At 41.7% G+C, this 14,671-nt stretch overlaps 1 protein-coding gene across 1 annotated transcript in view; it reads left to right on the top strand.

The window, feature by feature from the left end:
• Positions 1 to 14,671, top strand: part of sec23ip (SEC23 interacting protein) — a 190,730-nt gene that overhangs the window by 102,362 nt on the left and 73,697 nt on the right. Inside the window, exon 15 of the mRNA XM_072479346.1 lies at positions 12,886 to 12,988. Coding sequence (XP_072335447.1) covers positions 12,886 to 12,988 — 103 coding nt within the window. The remainder of the gene's footprint in view (positions 1 to 12,885; positions 12,989 to 14,671) is intronic.

The following is a 14,671-nucleotide window of genomic DNA, read 5'->3' as shown; positions in this document are numbered from 1 at the left end:
CCGAAGCTCCCGCTCCTGGGTCTTTTGCTCATCTTTTAGCCCTTCAGTCGCCTGTAATATCGGGGCCAACAGCTCCTTCTTCATCTCCTTTTTAAGCTCTTCCACGCAGCGTTTCAAAAACCCGTGTTGTTCAGGGCCCCATATTAAACTGCCACCTTCCGACGCCATCTTGGTTTTTGCTTGCCTTCCTTGCCGCTGCTCTAAAGGATCCACCGCAATCCGGCCACTTTCCTCTCCTTTTTCCATCCGTGTCCAGGGGGATTCCCTTCTGGTTTACCGCACAGTGTTTTTAGCCGTTAAAATTGCCGTTGGGGCTCCTATCAAGAGCCCAAAAGTCCGTTCCACCGGGGGCTGCCGAAACGTGCGACTTAGCTGGTCATCGCCGCACCCGGAAACCTTATTATGCATTCTTAAGTTAAAGATGCTGTACACATCCGAGCCATGGGGTTGTTGCAACAATCGTGAAGTACAATCATAATAAATATTAATAACATAAACAATTGTTTTCATTGATTCTTGAATCAATTGAATGAGTTGCTGACCTTCTTTGTGGATTTAACAAGCAAGGGCTGTCCAATGGTATGTAACGTACTTGGATTTAAAAATAAAGCTAGATAAATATTTAGTTGGGAGTAAGATTGAAGATTATAAGTATAATAAAGATAAACCTGTATAAATACACCCATGTGGGGAAAAAGGCTGCTGCACATCCAAGGCTGCAGGCCAAAGTTCATCGTGGAAATGTGAAGGTAGATACATATACTGAAGTATTTTGCCTACAGCAGTGCTACCAGTTCAAAAAGGAAGTGCATATTTGACCCTGAAGATGCAAAAGATTTGTGTAAATTTGAAGCTCTTTCCTCCCTTTTTTTTTATTTCATGAGTTTGGGGATCACAGTAAATTTATGTTTAACTCTCAGGAAATTAAATTCTTGTATCTTCTATCTTGTGCTTCCTTATCTTCATGGCTCACATGGAGTATTGATTCCCTTTTGAACAAATCAATTGATGCATCGGTTGCTTTTAGTGAAATCTATTGCACATGTCCCACTACTCTTGGAATGGAAAGAAGTTTCTTCTCACCTTGATCATCTAACCTTGAAGCTTGTTACTTTACAAACCTGAATCCTCCCATTCTGTGCTCAATGACAAACAATTAGATTTTAAAACTTAAGCGAGAGGGTTGGATGGAGATTCATAAATCACCAACAGTGTGTGACAGAACTATTGTCACTTAGAATCCATTATTGAAAAGGATAATTTCAGATTTAACCACCGCCTATCGATTGAACAACGGATTGATCTTAATGTAGTGTTATTTCAAATATCCGAGCAGAACAATTACTTACGCCTTAAATGAAGCATTAAAAAAATTCTTTCCTATTTATCTTAACTGATATAACTCAACAAAACTTTAAGTGACAACTTTAAGTGCAATATAACATTGCAGAACTATCCTCACAACTCTCAGATTGAGTGTGCTGCCAGCTCCTGGACACGTTTTTTATTCTAGCTGCTTCTCAAAGACCTCCCTCATTTCCACCTCTCTCACTACCTTTCTATCGTTCCCAACCCAAATTTCTCACCGAGGCATTCTGCCTAATTTCCTCTCCCAGCCTCTGTATAGAACGATGACCTCCAGCTTTTTCTTCTCCTTCGTCTGTGTTTCCCTCCCTAAATTCCTCCATCTGGATGGTCATTGGATAGACATATGGACAATAAGGGAATAGTGTAGATGGGCTTTAGAGTGGTTTCATAGGTCGGCACAACATCGAGGGCTGAAGGGCCTGTACTGCGCTGTAATGTTCTATGTTATATCTTTCTTCCTATCTCCCTTTAAGACCTGCCCTATCATGCACTGCTTTGATCAAGTTTTTGGTCACTTCCCCTAATATTTCCTTTGATCACATGTCTGTGCAGTGTCATAGAACATAGAACATAGAACATAGAACAATACAGCGCAGTACAGGCCCTTCGGCCCACGATGTTGCACCGAAACAAAAAGCCATCTAACCTACACTATGCCATTATCATCCATATGTTTATCCAATAAACTTTTAAATGCCCTCAATGTTGGCGAGTTCACTACTGTAGCAGGTAGGGCATTCCACGGCCTCACTACTCTTTGCGTAAAGAACCTACCTCTGACCTCTGTCCTATATCTATTACCCCTCAGTTTAAAGTTATGTCCCCTCGTGCCAGCCATATCCATCCGCGGGAGAAGGCTCTCACTGTCCACCCTATCCAACCCCCTGATCATTTTGTATGCCTCTATTAAGTCTCCTCTTAACCTTCTTCTCTCCAACGAAAACAACCTCAAGTCCGTCAGCCTTTCCTCACAAGATTTTCCCTCCATACCAGGCAACATCCTGGTAAATCTTCTCTGCACCCGCTCCAAAGCCTCCACGTCCTTCCTATAATGCGGTGACCAGAACTGTACGCAATACTCCAAATGCGGCCGGACCAGAGTTCTGTACAGCTGCAACATGACCTCCCGACTCCGGAACTCAATCCCTCTACCAATAAAGGCCAACACTCCATAGGCCTTCTTCACAACCCTATCAACCTGGGTGGCAACTTTCAGGGATCTATGTACATGGACACCTAGATCCCTCTGCTCATCCTGGAATGACTTTCTTTATTAAAGTCACTGTAAATATAAGCAAATTTTTGTTTTCCTGACTGAATCCCTTGATCTTTACTGAACAAAAAATTAATCCTGCACTTTGCGAATCATTGTCACTACATTCATTGGCGCTTTGTTCCAAAAATAATTTTCTCAAGATGTGCATTCAGATGGTCCCTGGTAAATCGAATTAGAATTTAACAACATTCCCTCTCTTCCTCCGTGTTTCATTTAGCCCTAGTGCACAGAAAATGTGTTTTAATGCATTTGGATGGTTTGGCGTAATACATGGCTCTAGTTGGTTTATTCTGAAAATGCCATCTTGCATGAATGTTGAATATTCATCCGATGTGATATTTCTCAGGAATGAGAAGTATTTTGTAGCACAGAAACGAGCCATTTATTCCACAATGGAGACCAAGGTAATGGTGTGCCGACAGAAAAAGTTGAGGTTGTGATCGGATCAGCCATGATCTTGTTGATTGAGGGAGCAGGCTTGAGGGGCCAAATAGCCTACATTTCTTCTGTGCTTTTATGAAAGTGCTTATGTAATTTCTGTGTAGCAGTAAAAACAACCCTTTCCATTTCTAGGGAGAATCAATTTAAATTGTTAACAAAAGTGCCTAACAATAGGCCTAATTTTTGGTAATCCTGCTTAAAAAAGTCTGTTGCATAACAAGTGTTCATTTAATTTAACATTTCAGCAAATAGAGAAAACATTATATTGATTGCAATAATACAGGATTGTTATTTCCTTTCTCACTGATAACATCAGCTTATTTGCATAAACTCAGCTGTGAAATTTTAATCCACATTTTCATCAGATTTTTAAAACCGCATTTTATTCAGTTTAATATTGTAATTCCTCAAAAGTAATAAATGCTACTGCTTATGCGGAGGGTGTTGCAGCACTGCAGGAGCACTTTAAGTAAATACATAGTCATACGAATACACGTGGATGATCTTTTTCATTTAAAAATCATTTATTATGTCTGATTTTTAAAATTTCCCTGAGTATTGATGTTTTTAAAATCTAAAAGAAGCAATGTGTTCTAAATGTGTTTAACTGATAGAATGACAGGAACTGGTTTGGGGTGCATGAGAAAAGTGCAGTGAAATTCTGTTGATCAAATTGTGGGCATGATTCCATTTCTAGATTGATTTGCATTAATAATTTCAGTACTTCAAGCAAAGTACTCCCACGCCTACTCCAATGTGATTGCAAAATGTTATCACTCATAATTTCCAACTCCACACTGTTAACCTGAAAATGATTAAATATCCACAAATAGCTTTATTGGTAAAGCCATGGTCCAAGTCTGGACGGCAGTCCCATAACGCTAGCTGAGGCGCTAACCTTTCAAATTTGAAGAGGCAGAGTAACAATGATATAACGCTAAAGAGCTATAAATATTAAATATGGTGTTACTGGTATGTTGACTGGTATCCTTGTTTAACTACAAAAACTCAAGAAATTTTGATGGCTGGCCTATCAATGTGATTTTTGACATGCTGTGTTTTTATCTGCTTGAAATCTTATGCTTCCCATCGCCTCTTTCCCTCCCTCCCCATCCTTCTCTTGCATTGTTTTTCTGAGTGTCAATTTTTTTCTTGTCCCTCGAAATAATTTTCTCCCCATTTTCACCTGTCTCCCTCTCTCGTTCTTTGACCTGCTTCATCTCTTTCACATTTCCTCTTTACTGGATCTTTCTATGTTGCTGGTTTCTCCCTCCTTCCAATTTGTGTAAATGCAGAAAAAAGTTTGAAGTTAAACTATATTCACAAAATTGCAAGGCAACCGACTTGAGAACCTCGAGAGCTAGAGAGTGGAATTTGTTGCTCAACATATTTCTGAACATTGAAGATCAATAACTATACATGGTATCATTAAAATAAGTCTTGCATGTTCACTACACCTCCCTCCGGAATACAGAGGAGATGAGTTTTGATATAAGCAGCAAACGGTAGCCAAGATGCACTTGGAATTGCCTTTTGGTTTAAAATTCATGTTTCTATTAGAAAGTCATTGGAATAATATAAACCAAAGATTTTGCAAGAAGCAGCGTAACCAGTTAGCAGAATTGAATATAATGTTTTTTTTTTTCTGAGAATTCTTCTTTGATCTGCTTGAGTGGTAACCTGGTGCAGTTCTTTTTAGCTGAAAATAGGTTTATCACAAAAGCATTTTTCATAAGGGTGTCCAGTCTTCCATCTGATTTAAAATTACCAAAAATCTATACTGAACCATTTACTACTTTAATTGTATATGCTACTCAGGTTCTTGGTAAATTACTTTGTTTTGGTACAAAGGAACTTTAAAACATGTACACAGCCCGAACCTTTTCACCTAAGAATATTAGCATTTACAGGGTCTTCCCTAACCGCCGCAATTGACTAACACACTCCATTTCAAATTTGTTGCCATTTAATCAATGTAACTTGTCTAGCTCAGCAGCAAAACAAAAGGTGAAAACAGAATCGCTCTTTCTTACCTTGAGTGAGTCCTGGCCTTGACTCTCTCTCAGGATTTTTGTTTGTTCTTCTAGAAGTCTCAGGTTGACCACTGAAGGGCTGTTTGAGGCTTGTTCGCTCCGTGTCGTCGCTGCAAGGAAAAAACATGCAGGGTCAGCAAACAGCAACATCCGTGAGCGCAGAAAGCTTGCACGGCCCCAATGTAAATGTCATTGTGCTGGCTGTGCCTGCGTGGAAATGCTGCCTTTCAGTTATATGGACTCTGGGCTGTCAGAGAATGTGAATCCTATTGATTTAAAAATCTGCTTTTAATAAATAACGGGAGACTGAGGGTCTCCCGGCCATTCCAGGAGTGCTGGCAACCCTACAAGAGGTCACAAAATTCTGTAGGTATCAGGAAGTTAACCATCTTCATTTAAGGCAAGAATATTATTGAGTATCAGTTAAACGTGCTTAATTTTATATGTGCAAATTTACATAATTGGACGTTAACTATAGAGACGCCTAGCACCAGAAGTCTTCAAGCACCAGAAGAAATGCATTTGTGTAGCATCTTTCATAACCTCCAGACTTCCCAAAGCACATCTCCGCCAATGAACTTGGGCATCACAGGATCCTACCTATGAACTGCTTTAACTGATATTGAGCAGAGCTGTGTGTGTGAATACAAGTACTTCGGGCACTCAAATGTGCCACAGTGCAAGGTTGAATGTTTAGTTGTCAATTTAATTCTTAGCACTATTGTGCATTTTCCATGGCAACATCTCTACCAATCAGACTTGTAATACAGGCAAATGTGGAATCATATGTGCACAGCACAAACGACAAGGTGATAAATGATCCAATAATGTGTGTAGCGATGTTAGCCAAGGGATAAACGTTGCCCAAGACAGCCACGAGAACTCTCCTTCTCCAAATGAGATGTTTTACATCAAGCAAAGAGTTACTGACATTGTTTTAAAATCCTTGCAAAAAGATGCTTCCACAGTGCTGCACTCCCTCAGCAGTAGACTAAAGCATCAGCCTCGATTGTGTTCATGGCTAGAGTGTGACTTGAACCCATGACCTTCTGACTCCGAGGTTAGCTTGCTGCTACTGAGCCAATCTTCCTGGGGGGTCTTAGATCTGAAATATCAGCTGATTGACATCCTTTTCTCTACGGATGTGATTTACTGACTCGCTTTTTCTGTTTTAATTTAATTTTTCAACATTTGCAAGTGTGTTGGTATGTTTTTTTAAAAAATCATATCTTGTGGTATTCTGAAATCTTTCCATAGTTGAGTCAGTTTCTATTAAATTTAGATATACTGCTTTGAAATTGTTAATAACTTCATTAACAGCAGAGCTATTGATGAATGGTTATAAATATATTAGCTAATGATTTTATATTTTGGGATGCATTCATATGTTCTGATCAAAAAGGCATCTAGTTAGTTTGAATTCCTAATTGACTAGTCAATAGTAATTGACCAGCAAATATAAGAATGTTAATGACATTCTTGCACTACTTCTGCAGGGGTTTAATTGATGCATGATTTTCCCTCGGGAAATTCTCTCTTGTATTGATGAAACAATTCATGCTTGCAAAGCTTTGCAGAGAATCTCTCTTTTTAAAAAAAAAAATCTGTGATAGCACAATAACACAATATTTAGAAAATTGCATTGAATGCAGCCTTGATTACTCCCAAGTCTAATATAGTGAGCTTCTGAATAGCAAGACTTGAGATATCACTGATTTAATCTGTTGTATGAGCTGATTTAACTGATATCAAGCAGAGTCCTGTGTGCATATATGAGGATGGAATTCTCCCATTTTGAGGCTGTGTGGTGGCAGGTGCCTTTCCTGTTGACCAGAATGGTGAGATCCCATGCCATAGGAACTTGAATAATTATGCACGGGTGAGTTCCCCTCCGAGTCACCTAGCAGTCCGACAACTGATTAATCTGCCTGCCATCAACTGGTGGGTTCGAAAGTCTTGGAGCCATATTTAAATACCAGTCCAGCATGCATACATCACTTTTCCAGCCCATATGTCTTCACCAAACTGTGCAGATGTCAGCAACCCAGAGGAAAAAGGCTAGCAGCCTCCAGCAGAAGCTTGTTCCTCGATTCAACCACCCTTTCTCCTTCCCAAGCCCCTTCACAGTTAATTGCAATTGTACAGGTTGTTGGTGAGGCCTCACCTAGAACACTACGTACAGTTTTGGTCTGCTTAAAAGGAGAGATTCTCTGCAAAGCTTTGCAAGCATGAATGTAGTAACATTCGAATAAGTCCAAAGGATACTCACCGGGCTAATTCCTGGGAGGAGAGGTTTGTCTTATCAAGAGAAACTAAATAGTTTGGGTCTGTATTCCTTCCTTGAACTTTAGAAGAATGAGGGGTGACCTTATTCAAATATAAGATCCTGAGGGGGCCAGACAGGATGGATGGTGGGATGTTTCCAGCAGTGGGAGAGTATCGAACAAGGTAACATAGCTACATGATAAAGGGCTGGTCATTTAAAACTGAGGTGTGCTGAAATTTCTTCTTGCTGACTGTGAATCTCTGGACTCTCTGCCTCAGAGGGTCATGCAGACTGGATCATTAAAAGTATTTAAAGTGGAGGTGGATAAAGATTTGATAGATCGAGGGATAGAGGGCTCTGGGGAAATTGCACCGAAATAGAGGATGCTGGCATAGATCAACCATGAGCATATTAAATGGCAGGGCAGGCTTGATGGGCCTGGTGACCTATGCCTGCTCCTAATTCTTGTGTAAGTGGCCTACTCCTGCTTCTAATTCTTGTGTAATCGATGTGGTACCCAATTTAACCCGCTTGATTGTTAGCTTTTCATGCAGCCTTGCGGGGTCCAGCTTCCCTCCCCTCTGTCTTCCCCCTGCCTTCCATTGTTTGTCTTCTGCACCCACCTCCTTGCCCCACTGCCTGCCATCGTGAGCCCTCACCCTCCCTCCCTCAGCCATCTCCTTGCACAGCCATCCTTCCACATTTCCCCATACCTTGTCTTGATCAGGCCCTCATCTAGCCTCAACCTTTCACTCCACCCCCCAGTCAAGCTTCAGACCTTTGTCATTGTGGCTGCATGAGTCCAGCAGCACAGGCCTGTTCAAATCGACACTGGTGTATGGCACTGGGGAGGGAGAGAAGGGAAGGCAAGGGAACCCCTGTACTCCCAACCCTAGCTTCTGTCATGATTCAAGGCGGTGACATAGGAGGGTCCATGGATCTAGCAGCACAGTTCTGTCCATGAACGCCAGCTTGACGTGGCATTGGAGGGCAGGAACCGAACTGCCCCATTAGAGTGGTGAACAGCGCATCAGGAGCGGCACAGCACTATGGCAGAAAATTGTTGCACTCACCTTGAAGTTTCTTGTGAACCGAGGACTACCTTGTGCCACACTACTCTTTTTAAAAATATTTTTATTCAGGGTGTTTCAATTTATATACAAAACACAGGAAGCATTCATCTTTAAACTTGCCACAATATAAAAAACCCTCCATTCCTTTGAACACCCCGCATGGACAACTTTATCATTATAATGTGAAACAATGATAACCCATAACACGCTCCCCCTTCCTCTTTCCCCACCATCACTGACATCTAACACGCATTAAAGAAGGTGATGAACAACCTCCACCTTGAGAAGAACCCCTCCTCTGACCCCCTAATGGCAAAAGATATCTTTTCCAGAAGTAGGAATTCTGTCAAGTCACTCATCCACCCTGCCGCCTTGGGCGACTCCAGAGCCCGCCACCAAAACAAGATTTGTCTCCAGGCTATCAGGGAGGCAAAGGCCGCCATGTCAGCCCCTCTCTCCACCTGCACTCCCAGATCCTCCGATATGCCGAATATTGCCACCCACTCGGGGCCATCTACACCCCCAAAAATCTCTGACATGATCCCCGAAAAAGCCTCCAAAATTCCACCAACTTCAGCAAGACCAGAACATATGAGTGTGGTTTGCCAGCCCCCTGAACACCACTCACTTTATCCTCCACCTCCGGAAAAAACGACTCATCCATGATACTGCCATGTGCGCTCTATGCACCACTTTGAATTGAATTAGTCTTGGTCTTGCACAAGAGGAGGTTGAATTTATCCTCTGCAGGGCCTCGCTCCATACCATGCTTCAAATACTCCCCCCTCCGGCTCCTCCTACTTCAGTTTTACCTCCTCTACTGAGGCCCTCTTCTTCTCTATTAACTTCCCATAGATATCGGAGACCCTCCCCTATCTCATCCTCAGACAATCTTTTCAAGCAACGGCAGGGGTGGCAATCTCGGAACCGTGGCCAGCTCCTTCCTCACAAAGTCTCTGATTTGCAAATACCGAAACCCATTACCCCTCGGCAAATCAAACTTCTCCACCAACTCCCAACTCTGCAAACCTGCCTCCATGAACTAATCCCTGAACCTCTCTATCCCCTCCTGCTCCCATGCCCTGAACGTTGAGTTCAACCCAACTGGAGTAAATCTATGATTATCAAAGATTCGGCGCCTGCAGCGACATGGCCTCAATCTTAAAATGTTACCTGCACTGATTCCAGACACGGAGCGATGCAACCATCACCGGACTCATGGACTATTTAGCTAGCAAGACCGGAAGGGGAGCCAACACCAGTGCCCTCAAACCTGTCCCCATATATGAAGCCTCCTCCAACCGCCCCCACACCGACCCTTCCTCCACGACTCACATCCGAAGCTTCTCCATGTTCGCCATCCAGGAATAATTCAACAAATTCAGCAAAGCCTACCCTTCCTTCTGCCTGTCCCTCTTCAGAAACACCCTCCTAACCCTCATCCAACCCTTATCCGCTCATATAAAATCCAAAATCAACCTATTTAACCTCCCAAAAAAAAGACATAGGCTCAAAAATCAGGAGGTTCTGAAAGATGAACAGAAATTTCAGTAGAACCTCCTGCCAATGAAAGCAGAAGAGCATTCTACTTCTTGAAGTCCTCCTTCATCCCCTCTACCATATTCGTCAAATTCAGTTTATGTAACTGAGCCCAACTATGTGCCCCCCTTATTTCCAGGTATCGAAAACTCGACTTGACCAGCCGAAATGGCAACTTCTCCAAACCCCACTCCAGCATCCGAGCTATGACCAGGAACACCTTCTTTCCCACATGAAGCTTATACCCTGAAAACTACTCAAACTCTGTCAATACCCCTATAATTGTATCCATACCATCTACCGGGTCCGTGATACAACAGTAAGTCATCTGCATATGGGGTGAATCGATGTTCCATCCTCCCTCTCTCTATGCCTCTCCACCCATTGAAGCCCGAAGCGCCATCGCCAATGACCCGGGTCAGTGACCACCCTGTACTCCAAATCCCTTATCTGACCCATCTCTCTCGCCACCACGTGCTGCCTCAACTGTTCGCAAGCAGCCAACTGCCCTTCTCCCCATACTTGTAAAATGCACTCTAACCCGGCGCAACTGCCCCACCCAGAGGCAGAGGACATGCTTCCTTTGTAATGTAGCCTGTTTAGACCCCCACTCCATTTGTCACCACGTCGTACCAAACTCTTTCGCCCCCTACTCCGCGCAACCCACCAATCTCATGCATTTTTATATTCCTATCACCAACACTCCCAAATGTGAGAGGAAAATGGTACAAAATTTATCTTCAACATAATTAACGACACAGAGTAGGTAATACTAACAAAAACATACATAACAACCGCAAGCGAACAATTCATGGGCGTTATTCATTATATACTTTCAAGAATTGGATGTTGGGAGGGGGTACTGTGTATGTTGATGATGATTATGGGTGATTCCTTATTCCTTTTTTTATTTGATGTTTGTGTTGACATGTGGGCTGTTGTTTGGGGGTTGGTGGGAGGATGGGATTGTTGTTGATTAAAGGATTGACATTGCATTCGTTAACTGTTATTGTTTGTTGGTGGGTGTAAATTTTGAAGAAAATGTGAAAAAGGGGGAGAATAAAATTTTTTTTTTAAAAAACAACCGCAGGCAAAAACAACCCATCCCTCCCTCCCACTGAATGTAATTTCCCTAGTCCAGGTCACAGGTGAACCCACACAAGACTGATGTAATTTTACACTGGTGTGACACAAGGTTGAAAGGCCTGATGGAATACTGGCATCTGTTTTGATGAGTGTCCATGAGATGCAAATGCGATTCACAACATCAGTCATTGGGAAGACTGACCACCATTGGTAGAATTGCAACATGATTTTACACAGGGTTACTAACCTTTTGGCTCATGTTAGATTCTCGCAGACAGGATGGGAGAATTCCACCCTTAGCTTCTAGCATGCGTAAGTGAGCTACACCGTGAGTCTGACTGGTGATCTCAAGTTGGTTGTCAGTGCAATTCTTAAAAAAACATTGTGCATTCTCCATGGCAACGCTTCTACCAAGTTAGTTGCCAACCAGTCAGAGTCCACTTGCCAACGAATCAGCACACTTCTTATGCAGTATAAATTGCTGTTCCCTTAACAGTTTGCAGGACTACCAACTGTACTGAAGAGTGCTGGATTAAAAACTTTGACAGCATCTATCTTTTTTCATCAATACTCCGGTTATTTTCAATCAAGTGACTATGTTAGAGAGAGCTAGGATTTTTTTTTAATTTTAAGACTTGAACAAAAATTTACATTTACATATTTAGATTTTGAAATATTAGAATATTTGTTTATGACTATGCTGTAACATCCAATTTTATTTAAAGTTACAATGGTGAAAGCAAAGCTTGTACCATGTTGTGCAGGTTGCAGGCTGTGATTGTCTTCCGGTCTCTCTCTCTTTCTATTTTGTATTCACTTTTAAAAAAATTTGTAGCACATGGGTAGAGGATTTAGTGGGTATAAGTTGGCAAAGCCTTGACAATTTGACAAAAGTCTGAGGGGCATATGTTGAGTTCCATTGCCAGATGAGGAATTTTCATCATACATATATTTTGTTAACAAAGAGAGTTTTGCCTGGAAATTGATCCGTTTGTCCTACAGACCGTACATGCTTTTCTTATTGCTGTTTGGGAGAGTTTGCTGTCCACACATTGGCTGCTACAGTTCCTGTACTGCAAGGGAGGTACACGTCATAGTTTTAAAGCCTTATGGCACACCTTGAGGTCATGAAATGCACTACGTATTGATCTTTTGTTTTCTTGTACTCCTATGGGTAATTCACCTGCATCTTGGTAACACATTTTTGTGCTCCTCCAAAGATATCTCTGCTCAGAAGGGTATCATTTACTGAGCTTCATAGGTACAGGAATCCAATTTCTTCAGTGCATCCTTTTATTTTTAAACACTACATTTTATCAGCCAGTTTTATTAAGGTTGTGTGTTCCTGAACAGTAGCAAATTCGTTTGGATGCTAACTGCTTCAGTTCAATAGTTAAACTATGCCTTCAGTCTAGTCCTTATTCTGACATCAAAGTTCAAGAAGTTATTTTTTTCACAATCAGAACTATCTGGCATACTGTACACAATGCATAACTGATGGCTAGGAATATGTCATAACAGTAAATTGCTTCTGTTCAGTTTCACATTTATGGTTTCCAATTTCAGCTTTTGACATTCAGGTCAATGGATCACTGATTGGAAGTTTTAAAAAAAATTTAGGGCAGTTTTTCCATGATTTTCAACAAAGCTGCCTTCATTTTCTTCCACATTGCAGCTGGGAAATTATGCTGAATCCATTTAAATTGTGTTTATTCAGAATTTAGCCTTTGGGAGATTCCTATTACACTTTTTAAATTGATCTATCTGCTACTTTAAACAAAATATTTGTTCATTCCTTTGCAGTTGGATCCTGTGGCATATAGAATGGAACCTATGATTCTCCCTGATTTGTGTATAAAGCCAGTTCTCGTCCCACATCACAAAGGTAGAAAGAGACTCCATCTTGGTAAGCACCACATCCTGCAAATTTAATCCCCGTGCTTAAAATTGACTAAACATACTTAGCATAAAATGTGAACTATAATCAGAGTACACAATTGTCATATTAAAATGTACATTCCAGAAAGTGAGCTTGCATGTTTAAATGCTTTATATTTTATATATCACCAAACAAGTTAACTTTTTTGTTTATAACAGCTATTGGATTTTTCCTGATTACATATTCACCACAATTTCCTTGAATGTGAGGAAAGATACTTGGATTCTCTGACTCGCCAGCTCCCTTTTCTGGTGCAGCGTGCCCCTGCTACCAGCAGGATTCCCCGTTTCCCCAGACAGCGTGGGGTGGCCCACAATGGAAACCCCATTGGTCGGCTGGGGAAACGGGAAACGTGCGGGAGTGGATACCCTGCCGGCGGGGCGGAGGATCCCGCTGACTGCCTCGCTAATAATTTTCTGAACTACACTAATTGTCTTGGATTAAATTTGGAGCATAACCTTGGATTCTTCTAAATATAAAATATATTTACGTACACACACAGGGCAGCACGGTAGCACAGTGGAAAGCACTGATGCTACACAGCTCCAGGGTCCCCGGTTCAATTCCCGGCTTGGGTCAGTGTCTGTGCGGAGCCTGCATATTCTCCCAGTGTCTGCGTGGGTTTCCTCCGGGTGCTCAGGTTTCCTCCCACATGTCCCAAAAGACGTGCTGTTAGGTAATTTGGACATTCTGAATTCACCCTCTGTGTGTACTCGAACAGGCGCTGGAATGTGGCGACTAGGGGCTTTTCACAGTTAATGTAAGCCTACTTGTGACAATAAAGATTATTATTGTGTTCTTATGTCACAATATTTTTATTGAAAATCTTGTGCCGTGCCTGCTCCTAATTACCATTAAATTAATCTCAAAAGGGCAGCATGTGGATGAGAAATACGAGGGTGCCAAAAATAGATTGGGGGGGTGGGGGAGAGAGACTCCCAAGGAAGTGCTGTAGTAGTGAAGATAATCTTATTGCTTCAGGCATTCTGGTTATGGTTGGGTAGGTAAAAGCAAAGTTCAAGGAAGAGAAGAGCAATGGAGGATACAGGTTTGAAGATGATCGTTTAGTTGATCATGTCAAATACTGCAGATTGATCCAGCCCAGCTATGTGCATCATGGACACGGAGGATCTCACCTTCACTTCGATTGGTGCTGTTTTATGTTTTGCGGAAGAGGCAGAGACCCGATTGCAGAGATTCAAACATAAAAGTCGTGGGAAAGATGGATGAAGATTTAGGAGCTTATTGGAGAGGAATGGATGATTAGAGGTGGAGTGGTAGTTTGCAAGAATCACAGGACTCTAGGTGGTAGAGTGGTAATTTACAAGGACTGGGAGTGAATGGTGTATTTTCTTTGAGAATGGGCTTTGCAAAGCAATGGGGGTCAAGAGGAAACTATTTACCTTTAGAACCAAAAAAAATTAACTTCAAAGCTTTGATTTTTAAATGTTTTAACCATTGGACCTATGCACCCTCCAATACATATGGGACATATAATTCCATGCCTAGTCTTTCAAGTTAAAATATTCAGCACATAGCTCCAGTCCAGGATGGCTCGTTGGAGAATATTCAAAAGTCTCATTTTAACTCAAATATCTTCTTCCCAATTCGCTGCAGTAAATTGGTTGGTTATGATATTCTTTCCATCCA

Source organism: Scyliorhinus torazame, chromosome 16, assembly GCF_047496885.1.
Source record: "Scyliorhinus torazame isolate Kashiwa2021f chromosome 16, sScyTor2.1, whole genome shotgun sequence".
In the NCBI taxonomy this organism is placed as follows: domain Eukaryota; kingdom Metazoa; phylum Chordata; class Chondrichthyes; order Carcharhiniformes; family Scyliorhinidae; genus Scyliorhinus; species Scyliorhinus torazame.
This window is presented reverse-complemented; position numbering and strand designations above follow the sequence as displayed.